Source organism: Magnolia sinica, chromosome 12 (assembly GCF_029962835.1).
Source record: "Magnolia sinica isolate HGM2019 chromosome 12, MsV1, whole genome shotgun sequence".
Classification (NCBI taxonomy): domain Eukaryota; kingdom Viridiplantae; phylum Streptophyta; class Magnoliopsida; order Magnoliales; family Magnoliaceae; genus Magnolia; species Magnolia sinica.
Window position 1 is genome coordinate 60179277 of NC_080584.1, and position 15154 is coordinate 60194430.

Consider the following 15154-nt stretch of genomic DNA (forward strand, 5'->3'; position numbering starts at 1 on the left):
GGAGAGATGAGCCGAGTTGCAGAAAATTAGAAAAAATTAGAAAATTTTCAATTTTCTTTTTTCAAATTTGTTGCGATCTTAGTGTCCAAACATGCAATCAAACATGTATATTACTTGATCTACACATTCTTGGCAATTTAGAGATTTTGTCAAAAAAAATAAAAATAAAAAAAATGTTCAAATATATATATTTTTTGAAATCCGCAGGTATATTTCTAGTTTTCTACTAATGTTGCTTTTGAATGTAATGCTTGTCTTTCCATACATGTCTTCTTACATTTATAATTTTATGAATTGACTTTGAATATATTTGCATTAGTCTAGTTAGATGGTGCATACATTAGGACCCTATATAAAGGAAACCCATGACATGCACTTAAAAAAAATGATTTTTTAATTTCTAAGTGTATATTGGTGTCTTTTTTAACAATCCCTGATGTTTCATTGGAAAATTCAACCGATTTCTCAATGTTTCTCCATGTTTCCCAACAACATCTATAAATTACGCAATACAATTGATGTATCCTGTGCAATAACTAATATGTTTCCATATCCCAAGCATGCGATACATTATGCCATAACGTTATGGAAAACATTGGTTACAACTTTCTGGATAGGCTATAGGGGAACCGCAATGGTGTCGATCTAAGGAAGAGTTGCGAGTCCACTTGTAGAGCGTATGATTCGTTAGGGATGCCTAAAGGGAATCAAGTGCCCAACTACAAGTCTTTCTGTGATGTGGTGAAAGGGAAGTTACACATTGCATCAATGGGTTGACACTGTAACAACAAATCCTGCATTAAATGCATATTAGGAGCGAAGTTGTGGGGCCTAGGTCGAGGAGATGGAGTCAGGTAGAAAGGTGAAGATTCACCGAACAACTTTCCTAGTTCCTAGAAGGTGTTGCCGTGTTGGAATGGTGCTTGGTTGTAACCGTCAAAGAAGGGTTGTAAGCTAAGGAAGTCGAGGAGGATTTCGTTGCTAAGGCCCTAACAACTTTTTGATGTGGATTTTCCTATGCCCATAAGCTGATTTGATTTGGTCCTTCATGCAAGAAGAGTCTTAAGGAACAAACCAATTTTCTCTATATGTCAATGGGCAAAGTGGACCTTGCTAGGTGAAGGGTAGGAGTGGTTCCAACTATGGGACTTGTTGCTAGAGTCGTGGATTCCGGATGTGCTAAGAATCATAGGATCTTGCATTGGGGAGGTGGTTGAGATAGATCCAAACAAATTTCAACAAGATTGAATTTAGGAAGAAAAACTTTCTCTAACTCCGATTTGATGCAGGACATGAAAATTAAATATGATATGTAAGATTTCAGGCTTTAGATCATACTAATTTAGAATCAATCACATAAAAATTCCACATCCCACATAAAGTCAAGCATTCAACAAGGGGGATCTACGAGGGTCCAAGCCTACACGCGAGGGCTGGATCAATTGACAATTATGAACCAAACAATGCTCAAAGGAGAGTAAATTCATCCACACATGTAAAGGATTATTTCCCAATCCAAGAGATTCACATGTTTCAAATCGGGAAAACCTTGGGTTTGCAAAAGTAGAATAGAACTTGGGATTTAGGATTATCTAGGGTTAGGGTTAGAGAAATAAGGTGGGATAGGGATGAAATAGAGGAGAGAGAGAGAGAACCTGTAATCAGTCCACACGTGTGGACAACAATCTGACCTGACACATGTGCGTGGGTTGCAGCCCGCACGTGTGTGGGGCCCACGAACCCAAAAAGGGCCAACTAGGGGTTGGTCGGCCAGGGATGGGCCACCCACACACCAAGTTTCAGACCAATTGGATGACTGGTGTGAGCACGGTACTTCACCGAAGTTTCAGCCCGCCTGTAGGGCCTGATTTTGGAAATCTACTGTAGAGAAGGATGGGCTGCAAAATAAAGGTAGATTTGAAGTTTGGATGGTTGGGGAACATGATGAATATATAGGGTAGGAGATGGGGCGATTTGGAATGGGTGTGGCTTCGCACCACGGTAGTTAGCCTTTCGAAGAAGGGAGGGTTTTGCACCCAATTGGATTTCTACAACCCAGAGAATTAGAGAGGCAGAAAAAATGTAGAATTTTATTAATAATCTTCAATGAAAAAAAACTTACAGGGGTTGCCTATTTATAAGAAAACCCTATACCCCAAAAGCCGCGCCATGTGCGCACGCTATTACTTAGAGACGAAGTAACAAAAATAACAACTAATCAAGATGTTCCTAATAATGATAATAAGCAAAACTCAAGTCCTAGATCATCTATGGTAGTAGGCCATGATCATGAGATCCAATGGTGGGATCCACATGATGATCGGGTCCACCCCAAGGAACCAAAACACAGTCCTCTAACTAGGTGGCCCTCCATGGATGTCGTCATCGATCTAGATCGAAGGTGGGGCCCTCCTTGCGTATGTGCGTAGGGGGGGCGTCCGTGTGCGCGAGATGTCCCCATCACGATTAGAATTGAGGTGAGTGTTGTGGGCATGGTGGTTGAGATTAGGGTGCTTGAAGGGAAAATACTGGGGAAGATGAACATGGAGTTGGGAGGAGAAAACCAATGTCAAAAGTAGGCAAGCTTGATAAAGGATTATAACCTTGAGCTTTTGGGGGAAGACGAAGGGTTTTCGATGTGTCACAGACTACTAGCCAATGTCACAAACTACTAGCCAAAGTAGACATGTGCCTTGTAGTGAGTTGAGCACTAGGCGGTGAGGGGGATGTCTACGTGTTATTGTGCATTACAGTTGGATTCAAGGATTTTGAAATGGCGACTTGTGTGAAAGTTTTGGAGCATGTGATTTCCTTTAGGGCCTATTTGGATTTGTTGAAACATAAATTGAGGAAACACCTTTTCCATGAAAGTGGTGTTTCTGTTGTTTGAGTTTTAGGGGAAGGAAGGTGATCAAATCCAAATGTCATAAGTGCGTTTGTGGTCGTAGATGGTGTCAACCCCAATGGAGCATGGTACTTAGGATGACATAGAGGTAGTGTTGTGTGGGGTGCCTTAGACAAGTAACTTGGAGCTTGAAAACCCTTCGGAGTTGGCATTCGAGGAAACCAATGAGGACACTAGAGGACCTACTCGGGTGTACCAGAGATGGAGACGACCACCCACATTAGCGCAACTTTCTGTGGATGGGAGACGAGTTCCAGATGGGGCCCGCTGGCCATTTTAAATACCCTACATGCATTGGACGTGCATCAGGAAGACCCCACCTTGGGATGACGCATGTGGGCTTCTTAGGAGATAATTTTAGTCATAGTATTTCCATTTCGTGTCGATCTGACTGTTGGATCTTTTAGATCAGGCCATCGGGCCACCAGATCTTTTAGATTTGGGCTCCTTGGACTTTGATCTTGTTTTCTTTATACTTTTTTTTTTGTTATTTTTATGAGTTATTTGATGGTTGAGATTGATAATATATGTTCGAGTTTTCTTATTTTGGATAATAGGCTAGTTTACTTAAGTGAGTGACATAGTTGTAATTATGCTGGATTTAATTTCGAATTTTTAATTATAAAAGCATTGGGGGGGGGGGGACTTGAGAAAGAAAAAAAAAAAAGAGAGAAGCTCTCTTGTGTGAAAGAATTTTCCTCATTGTTTTCTATGGTTTTTTGAAAAAAAAAAAACCGTCCATTCCAATTGAATTGTGGAAAGGTACAAACTTGTTTGGTGGTGAATTCCCCAAGGTATTTTTCTTCTTACATCCTTCCTCTTTCTTCTTCGAAAGGTATTCTTCTTCTTCTTCTTCTTCTTTTATCTTCTCACTACAACCTTCTAAACCTTAGATCTTCAATTTTCTATTTTCCCCAATTTCTTAAAACCCTAATTCCAAAATCCCCAATTCCCATGAACCCTAATTTTTCAAATTTCAGATTTCCCCCTTCTTAACCCTAATCATAAAACCTACAAATTTGTCCATTGAGTGTGGAACGTGCCTATGCTAAATTGGAAGTTTTATCCTTCCATCGGTCGTAGTTTTAATTGATTTATGTGATTTCTTAGCATGCGGGCATGTGATTTAAGTTAAATTAGATTTTATTTCCTATTGTTTACTCTTAATTAATTGGTAGGTTAGCGTCTTTTGTTAATTGAATTACTTTATGGACTCTTTCATAATCTCCACATTGCATGCTAGCATTAAATCATGTGTCCTGCATCAAATTTGGTATTAGAGACCATAGGTTTAGCATAAGATTTTTGTGTTGCATCTTGGTTAGAGTCATATCTAGGGTTAGTAGAGCATTCATTGCATGTAGGATCATATTGCTGAATTTTTGTTGGAGTATCCTATTGCTGAGTTTTCAGCTAGCGCTTCGCCTTATACCATTGCTGAAATTTCAGCATAGTAATCTTAAGTTGTCACATTGCAGAATTTTCAGATTACATTTTTGCTGAATTTTCAGTTTGGCACCGTCGCATTACTATCCTGCTGAATTTTTTCCACAAAGATTTGAGGATAGCGACTTGCTGAATTTTCTGGTTAGTATGTCTAGCGTGATCTCTAGGTTAGTAGTATCATTGTCATCATATTGTCCTAGGACATAGGGTTTCCTTGAGAGTGTTCTTGTCTATGCCCACTCGTTCAGGACGTGGTTTTGGCTTACATTCTACTATGAATCTAGAACAGATTGCCGAGGCTCTTAACGTTATTAACAATCATCTAACGACTATTGAAGCGCACAATAAGATCATTGCGACTCAATTGACCGTGACCAATGCGCGTATCAATCGGCTTGAAGCCTCCCTTCAAGCGAACACTGACATTGGGGAAGATGTCCAATCACAAGTCAGGGATCAAATTGAAGGAGTTGAGACTGTGCCACTTGTAATTATTAGCCGCACCTTAAGCCAAATTGTAGAAAGTGATGATTGGTGCAAGAATTCAATTTTCCACACTTACACCAAGTGTGGTGGCAAAAACTGCAAGGTGATCATTGATAGTGGCAGTTGCATCAATGTGGTATCTGCTCACACTGTGGATCGCTTAGGTATGCTAGTTATTCCTCACCCTCAGCCCTATCCAGTCTCATGGGTTGATGCTTCTTCAATTCTGGTTTTTTAGCGTTGTCCCATTCCCATCTAGTTTTGTTCCTATACGAATACGTTGTGGTGTGCTGTTTTGCTTATGAATATAGGCCACATCATTTTGGGCAGGCCTTGGTTGTATGACATGGACGCAACACTATTCATTCGATCGAATACGTGTTCATTTCTGTATGGAGGCAAAAGGATTTTCTTGAAGTCTCTTCCGCCCAAAAGCATCCCTAAAAAGGAGGTCAAGACATGTGGTCCTGAAGATGTGACGAAACTCCAGCTTGAGTCTCTTTCTACAGTTAGTGCCAAAGAGTCTGAAAGAGAGACTAAAACTGATTTGATGTTGTATGCACACGTGGCAAGTGAGGTCACACATAAGATTATTATGGAGATGCCACCTGAGGTTTCACCCAAGGTTAGTATAGAGTTACCAGTTGAGGTGAGTCCGGTAATGGAGGAGTCCAGTGTTGTCATTCCAGAGGACATACCGGATGAGCTTATACCCATGCGAGACATTCACACATTGACTCTACCAAACCTTCATCATGATCAAATGTGTCCTAAGGAGGACATGGATTTAGAAAGACAAGTAGATGAGCCTATGACCTCTATAGATTGCATACCCATGTCTGTGTTCCATAGCCCTTCATAGTTTGCATATGCATCTGCACAACACACGCATGACTTGCATGTGGAGATTAAAAAAGAATTAATATAAGTAATGAAACATACAAAATGATTGCTGACTCACACCATAGGTTTAAAGAGTTTGTTATGGGTGATGAAGTCATGATTAAAATGTCTAAAAAGGTTTCCACAAAGAACCATAAAAAAATTACAAGCCTGTAGCGCTGGACCATATAAAATCTTGAAAAGATTGGGTTCGAATGCTTACTTGATAGATCTTCCACCTAACATGGGTATCGGTTCCACATTTAATGTGGAAGATCTTGTACCGTTTCATAGACATTCCCCTAACCCTCACATGAACTTTGATGATGATACCCCTGACTTGTCCCAAAACCTATGGCCATTACCTGACCCCTCTTCTCAACCTTTACCATCCATACCTATGAGAAGAGAGGAGAATGAGGATATCTTAGATGAAGAAGTGGTTTCCACACGACATGACGGTTACCAGGAGTACCTTGTCAAGTGGAAAGGCAGACCAAAATCAGACAATACGTGGACCACAGAGTCAGAGCTTAATTGACGAGACCCGTATCTCCTCGAGCATCACTGTAGCTTTATTTCGCCAGAGGCGAAATCTCCTTAGCCAAGGGGAATTGATGAGGACATCAGAGAACCTACTCGGGTATACCAGAGATGGAGACGACCACCCGCATCAGCGCAACTTTCTTTGTGGATGGGAGACGAGTTCCAGATGGGGCCCGCCGGGCCATTTTGAAGACCCTACATGCATTGGACGTGCATCAGGAAGATCCCACCTTGGGATGATGCATGTGAGCTTCTTAGGAGATAATTTTAGTTATAGTATTTATATTTCATGTTGATCCGACCATTGGATCTTGTAGATCAGGCCATCAGGCCATCAGATTTTTTAGATTTGGGCCCCTTGGACTCTGATCTTGCTTTCTTTATGTTTTTTTTTTTTTTTTGGTTATTTTTAGGAGTTATTTGATGGTTGAGATTGATAATATATGTTTTAGTTTTCTTATTTTGGATAATGGGCCACTTTACTTAAGTGAGTGACATAGTTGTAATTATGCTGGATTTAATTCCGAATTTTCAAGAGAGTCTAGACCATGGGCGCAGAGTGGGCTAGACTCTCTTGTGTGAAGGAACAAGAGAAGGAATTTTCCTCATTGTTTTCTAGGGGTTTTTTTGAAAAAAAAAAAAAAACCTCCCAATTGAATTGTGGAATGGTACAAACTTGTTTGGTGGTGGATTCCCAACGGTATTCTTCTTCTTACATCCTTCCTCTTTCTTCTTCGAAAGGTATTATTATTGTCATTCTTCTTCTTCTCCTTTCTTCCCACTACAACCTTCTAAACCCTAGATCTTCAATTTTCTATTTTTCTCAATTTCTTAAAACCCTAATTCCAAAATCCCCAATTCCCACGAGCCCTAATTTTTCAAATTTCAAAATTTCCCCTTCTTAACCCTAATCATAAAACCTACAAACCTGTCCATTGAGTGTGGAACGTGCCTATGCTAAATTGGAAGTTCTATCCTTCCATCAGTCGTAGTTTTAATTGATTTGTGTGATTTCTTAGCATGCGGGCATGTGATTTAGGTTAAATCAGATTTTATTTCCTATTGTTTACTCTTAATTAATTGGTAGGTTAGTATCTTTTGCTAATTGAATTACTTTATGGACTCTTTCATAATCTCCACGTTGCATGCTAGCATTAAATCATGTGTCCTGCATCAGAAACTCTCTCCATCTTTCTTGTATAGATTATAAATGCAGGTGGTTGGGAGAGTGCGTGATTAAATCTGCATTGTCACAGTGTGCTTCATTTTTATCTAGTAGGAGCCCTTCAAGTTAAGCTAGGGAGGTCTCTATTAGAAAAGGGTTGAGAAGAATTTATAACAAAACCATTTTGGATGTATGCTAGGAAGGTCAGCCATTGAGGTTGTTTTCATACTTTGTTGATGAAGAAATATAGTTAGAGGAAGGATCTCCACATGGTTCTTATTGACTTACAAAAAGCTTACGATCGGGTCCCTAGAGAATTAACTTGGTGGATGTTGGGAGAGACAAGAGTCTCAAGTGGATATATTAACAAAATTAAGGATATGTATGATGGTGTGGTAACAAATATGAGTACAACTAGTGGAGCTTCAAATTATAGTAGGCTTACACCAACAGTTGACACTGAGCCGTATCTTTTTTACATTGGTCAAGGACTAGATAGCAAGGCATTTATAAGAAGAGGTCCCATGGTGTATGTTTTTCTCAGGTGGCATATTTTTGGTTGATGAGATGAGGGAGGGGGTAAACACAAAGCTAGAACTATGGAGGGATGCTCTAGAATCTGAAAGTTTTAAAATTGGTTGGAGTAAAACGGAATATATGGAATGTAATTTTACTAACAAATAGGATTGGAAACATGGAATTAGTTAAGACTTGAGATTGTTGAGGAAGTACTGCAAAAATTACAATTTTTGATATCTTGGGTTGATAATTCATGAGAGCAGAGAGATTGAGAAGGATGTTGCTCAGAGAACTAGAGCGCCTTTGCAAGTCTATGTGATCTTCGCATATCAGTTAAACCAGGGAAATTTAATTGGATAATTGTAGGACCGCCATGCTTTATGGGATAAAATGTTTAGCAATTAAGGAACAACATGTTCATTGGAGTGTTGCTGAAATGAGGATGTTGAGATGGACAAGTGTCAGGTTGAGAAGGGATAGAATTCGAAATGATTGTATTATAGGGAACTTAGGAGTAGCACCAATAGGTAGTAAGATGAGGGAAAGTAGGCTTAGAGTAGGCTTGGATGGTTTGAACATTTAACAGAGACCTCCAAGTTGAAGGTTCTAAAAGGGCAAAGGAAAGGCCGCAAAGGACATGGGTGGAGGTAGTAGGAAATACTTGATGACCTATGGTTTAATTGAGAATGTGGTCCTTCATATATTGGAATTGTGGAACAAAATTTGTGTCGTCGTCCCAAATTAGTTGGGATAAGGCTTAGATGGTGATGGTCATGATGATGCAAAGAGTGGAAGAATCCTTCTAGGCACACGATTGTTCATGAATCATAAACAATTCATCACTTTTAAACAAAATCATTGCAATTAACTAAACATGAAATGACTTAAGAGTGCCATCCAGGATTGTTCCCAAATCATAGAAAGGGAGAAAGTAGCTATAAAACTCTATGAGATGGTTATTTTTGCTTTGCGTTATGTTCAATAGGTCCCATTGGCAGTAGAATATGACTTCCAAGACTCTTTATAGGTTAGGTGTATAGCATGGGGATACAACTATAGCCCTGTCGCCTAAAGAAATTGTCTTGACCAGTGTTTTAAATATTGACGATATTGGCCGATATATCCCACGATATATTTTATATCCCACTTGTGCGATACGAAACGCATTAGTAGTGGGATATATTCGACATGTTCGATACGGTGAGCATTTTTTATATTTTCGATCACTTTTTTTTTTCCTTCTATAAATCATGCTAAATCAATGTCAAATTGTTACAAATCCATGATTTTTCATGTTTTGCATGAAAAATCATGGATTGAGAGCTTCGATTTTGAGATTTGGAGGAGAAGGACCGAGTTACGGAAAATTGGAAAAAATCAAAATCAACCATGTATGTAACCTAATCCAGCGGTTCTTCTTTTGCTTTTAAATGTATTGCTTGTGTCTTCACACGTCTTCTTACATTTATAAATTAATGAATATACTTTGAATATACTTACATCAATTTAGTCAGATAACACAGATTAGAACCCCATACAAAGAAAAACTATTATGTGCACTTGTTTTTTGTAATGTTTTGATTTGTGAGTGTATTGATGTCTTTTTTAACAACCACTAAAATTTCATTGAAAAATTCGACCAATTTCCAATGTTTTCCCATGTTTCCAATAAAAGCGATACATTACGCGATACAACTGATATATCCTATGTGATAACCGATACGTATTTGTATCCCAAGGGTGCGATACGTAATGCGATACCAATATTTCGAACACTGGTCTTGAATACTTTAGCCTAAACTTGATCATATTTAATTCATGTTTTATTGTTGTGCTAATTTTTAGTGTTTGGTAATTTTTTGTAATCTTTAGTAATATGCTACGATATCCTTTAGGGCATGTTTAGATACATGGAATCCATGGTAAAGAAAAGGAAAAATTAATAGTCACTCAATGATGATTTTGATGAGAACTATTGAAACATGAATTTCAACCAATGTTTTAAATATCGCTATCGCATAATGTATCGCACCCTCGGGATACGGATACGTATTTCTTATCGCATGGGATATATCGATTGTATCGCATAATGTATCGTTGTTGTTGGGAAACATGGGAACATTGGGAAATTGGTCGAATTTTTCATGGAAACTTCAAGGATTGTTGAAAAAGACATTAATACACACTTAGAAATCAAAACATTAAAAAAAAAGAGTGCACATAATAGGGGTTTCCTTTGTATGGGGTCCTAATACATAATAGGGGTTTCCTTTGCATTATCCAATTGAACTGATGCAAGTATATTTAAAGTCTATTCATATAATTTATAAACGTAAGAAGACATGTATGGAAACACAAGTAATACATTCAAAAGCAAAAGAAGAATCACTAGATCAGGTTACATACATGTTTGATTTTTTGTTTGGATACAAAGATTGCAAGCAATTGATTTGCGAGAAATTGAGAAATTTTGATTTTTCTCATTTTTCCGCTACTTGCCCCATCTTGCCCAAATCTCGAAATCGAAGCTCCAAATCCATGATTTTTCATGGAAAACATGAAGAGTCATAGATTTGTAACAATTTGACACTGATTGAACGTGATTTATAGCAAAAAAAAAGAAGAAGAAAAAAGGATCAAATATCGAAAATGCTCATTGGATCGAATAGGTGGGATATATCGGCACTACTTGTGCATTTCGTATCGCACAAGTGGGATACAAGATATATTGTGGGATATATCGGTCAATATCGTCGATATTTAAAACACTGATTTCAACTTTAGAATCATTGTTTGGATAAGAAGTGGAAGTCTCATATTTCTCTCACAAAAGTTACCTAGTTTTGATGCAGGACAATTAACCATTTTCTCTAAAAGCTCGAATTGATAGATCATGACGAATTAATCGCTTTATCTTATAGCCCAGGCCCCACATTCCATGGGTTAGGACCTCGACCGAACCCCCCTAGTGGGCCTCACATTGCATGGGCACTGCTTCATATGGGTGGGGCCCGCCTCAAACAAGCCGCCCACCCCGAGTGTGTCCTCGCATCCCACAGGCTACCCCACTCGAGCCTGGTGTGAAAATGCCCCCGCATTAATCACCCCCAGTGAGGAGTCTCAAACACGAGCAAGGTGTTAAAAAATGGTTACGTTTTGGTCGTAACGACTGATACGTAACGGTAACCGCTGTGACTGTTACGCGTTACGGAGCTGTAACGGCCACCCCCCTTTTTTTGTGCCCGTAACGGCCGTTACGGGGCCGTTACAGTCCATAACGGCCGTTACAGTACCGTAATAACTGTTACGGGCCTAAAGAAAATAGGAAAAATTGAAATAAAAATGGAAAAAAAAAGAAAAAAGAAAAGAAAAAACTTACCTTTTTCTTTCTTTCTTTTCTTCTTCTCCTTCTCCTTCTCCTTGTTCTTCTCCTTCTCCTTCTTCTTCTTCATCTTCTTCTTCTTCTCGGGCTGCTGCGACCCTTCTTCTCTCTCTCTCTCTCTCTCTCTCTCTCTCTCTCTCTCTCTGTCTCTGTCTCTTTTCTTTCCCTCATTTCTTTTCGGTTTCCCTCTCTCTCTCTCTCTCTCTCTCTCTCTCTCTTCTTTTCATTTCGTTCTTGAAAAATGAAAGCACTTCAAATTTCATTTTTAAAATGTTCGGCGGACCTGCGGTGCACGCCGCACAGTGCACTTGCAGAAATCAGATTGCGCCCACAGAGAATGTATGTGGTTTATCCACACCGTCCATCGCTTTTTCAGCTCATTTTAGGGGTTGAGCCCAAAATTGAAGCTCATCCAAAGCTCAAGTGGACCATACCATATGAAACAGTGGAAATAATGATTTCCACCGTTGAAACCTTGCTAGGCTCCACAGTGATGTTTATTTTTCATCCAACCTTCTCATAATTTCATTCAAACATGGATGAATGGAAAATACAAATATAAGCTTGATCCAAAACTTATATGGCCCCTGAGAAATTTTCTACGATAGACATTCAATTCACACTGTTTCCTATGGTGTGGTCCATTTTAGCTTTTTATATGCTTCGTTTTTGAGATAGGGCCCTAAAATCATCTGGTAAAATGTATGGATAGATTGGATAAAATACATAAATTATAGTGGACCCCACAGAGTTTACTCATTACGCTTAGCGTACTGAGTAACTAAGTACGCAATCCGCCTCTGCACTTGCACTGTTTTGTTAAGTGGGCCCCACCTTGATTTATGTGTAGTATATCCATGCGTCCACTATATTGTTTATTTTCCATCGAACTTGTTCATAAGGTCACATAGACTTTAACCTTGATGAAGGGAGAACACAAATAATAGCTTGATCCAAAAAAAAAAAAAAAAAAGTCTTAACAAATTTTTAATGGTGGGAATTAAATCCTTATTTTGTGGTTCACCTAAGTTTGGATTAACCTCATTTTTTGGACCATGCCCTAAAATAAGTTGGCAAAAAGGATGGACCACATGGATATACAACAAATGCATTGAGGTGTGCCCCACTTTTAAAGGGATACTCACTAGTGGTCCACCGAAGATTTAGATTTACTTGAATTTTTGGACCATGCCTTAAAATGAGTTGGCAAAACATATTGATGGCATTGATATACAAATACATCGAGGTGGCCTGCCTGGCCCACTAGTGGTCCACTTGAGATTTAGATTTACCTTATTTTTTTCCAATGCCCTTAAATGAGTTGCCAAAACGGATGGATGACATGGATATATAATACATAATCGTGTGGACCCTAGTACATGGCCCTAAAAATTTATACATGATGTATATATCAACCCAAAATTAACCAATTAAATTTTGGGACCATTGTTGCTAAGTCATAATCCCAAAATTAAATAACTCCTATAATTTTTACCATTAGTTTGCATACACTTGTCTTTTGAAATAGGACCATTTGATATTTTTCATTTTTCACTGTCCAATAAATGTTCACCAATCCATTAGTGGAATAAGTGCCAATGGATTGCATTAATTTGAGGCTAGTTTGGGGCATCAAATGGTCCCCAAACCAGCCCTGAATCGACAACACAATTTACCTCAATTTAATTATATATATATTTTTTAAAGATTTATGGGGGAAAATGATATCAAATTATTAGGTATATGAATTACATAATGGGATGTGAAAGTCCCCAAACTCTATATATTGAAATAAAATGCATGTGAGTCATGAAGTATGCAATGCGCTAGCACTATAAATAAAAGGAAAACTTGAAAATATAAGATGTTTTGGTATTACATTCATTATAGTAAATTTATATAGATATTATATAAATTTGAAAACTAAATATAAAAGGTTTGCAATTAATTCCAGGTTGGCAGGTTCATAAATCCATCAGACAACCACCATAAACATGTTCCAAATTATAAATGAATGCATATTGGGAATATTTAGAATATTTTGGATTTAATGGATATTTTTCCATAATTTTTTGAGAAAAAAAATTGCACCGTTACACACCCTGTATCGGCCGTTACGCCCCGGTAACGGTGGGCACTGTTACGCCCATTGATACCGATACCGAACACCTTGAACACGAGACCTCCTGCTCTGATACCAATTTGATGCAGGACAATTAACTATTTGCTCTAAAAACTCGAACTGATAGAGCATGGCGAATTAATCCCTTTATCTCATAGCCCAGGCCCCACATCCCATGAGTTAGGACTTCGGCCAAACCCCCTTGTGGGCCCCACATCACATGGGTACCGCCTCACACGAGCCACTCGCCTCATACGGGTGGGGCCCGCCTCATATGGGCCGCCCACTCAGAGTGTGTCCCTAAATCCCACAGGCTACCCCACTCGAGCCCGGTGTGAAAATGCCCTTGCATTAAGTTTCCTGTGCCGAGAATCCAAATTATGGAAAAGTGTAACGACTGCTTGCTGGAATCCACCATTTTCTTTGCTATCCAAAAAACAGAAGTCATCACATCAAAGGGAAAACACTTCTCCTTTTTTTTTTTTTTTTTTCTTTGGTTTGGATTCTATGTTTCCAAACATGGTGTTAGTATCAAGCTGCTATAAGCTATCATTGAAAATTTCACATGGCTATTAAATCTTCACTTGGAAGCGTATTTGGTTCTTTTCAATCAAAACCCCAAGAACTTAATTGTTTCAACAGTATTTCAGATGAACACTTTATGCTACTTCTTACTAAATCTTTTGCACTTCCTGATTTTGAATGCTTAAGGTTGAAGAAGTCATTTCAAAATTTAAAGACTTGCATGAGAAACTCGAAGTTCTACCTTCTTCCGCATCATATGACAAGCTCATTACGTATTGTTGTAATTCACTTCAGGTGGGGATTCTTTTTAATCTAAGATAGATAAAGTTTTATTTTATTTGAGTATAGGGAAAGCTTGTTCCTATATGTTGTGGCATATTTTGAATATTTATTGTCATGTAGTCTTATTCTTCTATTCATTACCTTTTGTGAAAGCATGCATTAGCAGGGATTATTGAAGTGTTCGACATAAAGAGTACTAGGGGCCTGTTTGATTTTCAAATACTGTGTAAATGCTTTGTAAATAGGTAATAATTTCTTACCTAGGTAATTACAACATCACTCCCAAGGCTGACGCTGATTGAACACTAAAACCAAGGGCGGATGCCAAATAAACGTGGGGCCCACCGTGATGCACATGGCTTATCCAAACCGTCCATCCGTTATGCCATCTGATTTTAGTACTTGAGCCCAAAAATGAGGCAGATCCAAAACTCAAGTGGACCACATCATAAGAAACAGTGGGAATTGAATGCCTATCGTTAGAAACTTTTTGGGGGCCCCAAAAAATTTTGGATCAACCTGCTATTTGTGTTTTCCCCTTATTCATGTCATGCTGACCTTATGAACTGGTTAGATGGCCAACAAACATCAATGTGGGCCCGATATAGGCAACAACTTTCAACGATGGACCTTTTAAAGCTACTGTTTCCGTTGGTGTGGGCCACTTGAACTTTGGATCTGCCTAATTTTTTGGCTCACACCCCAAAATGTTTCGGTAAAACCGATGGATGGCATGGATATGCCGTATATATTATGGTGGCCCCACAAATTTAAGTCCATATTTTTGAACTGGTTTTCGAGACGGAAATACAACCTGATTTGCAAACAAGCTAAAACAATGATAATTGCCTATTTACAGCCCATTTACGGAGGATTTAAAAAATCAAACAGGCC

General features: G+C 38.6%; 1 protein-coding gene across 2 annotated transcripts in view; it reads left to right on the forward strand.

Annotated features, from left to right (window-relative positions):
• LOC131221456 (pentatricopeptide repeat-containing protein At4g04790, mitochondrial-like) overlaps positions 1–15154 on the forward strand; it is a 93485-nt gene that overhangs the window by 17518 nt on the left and 60813 nt on the right. For both annotated transcript variants that reach the window (XM_058216710.1, XM_058216709.1), the window contains exon 6: positions 14165–14272. In XM_058216710.1, coding sequence (XP_058072693.1) covers positions 14165–14272 — 108 coding nt within the window. The remainder of the gene's footprint in view (positions 1–14164; positions 14273–15154) is intronic.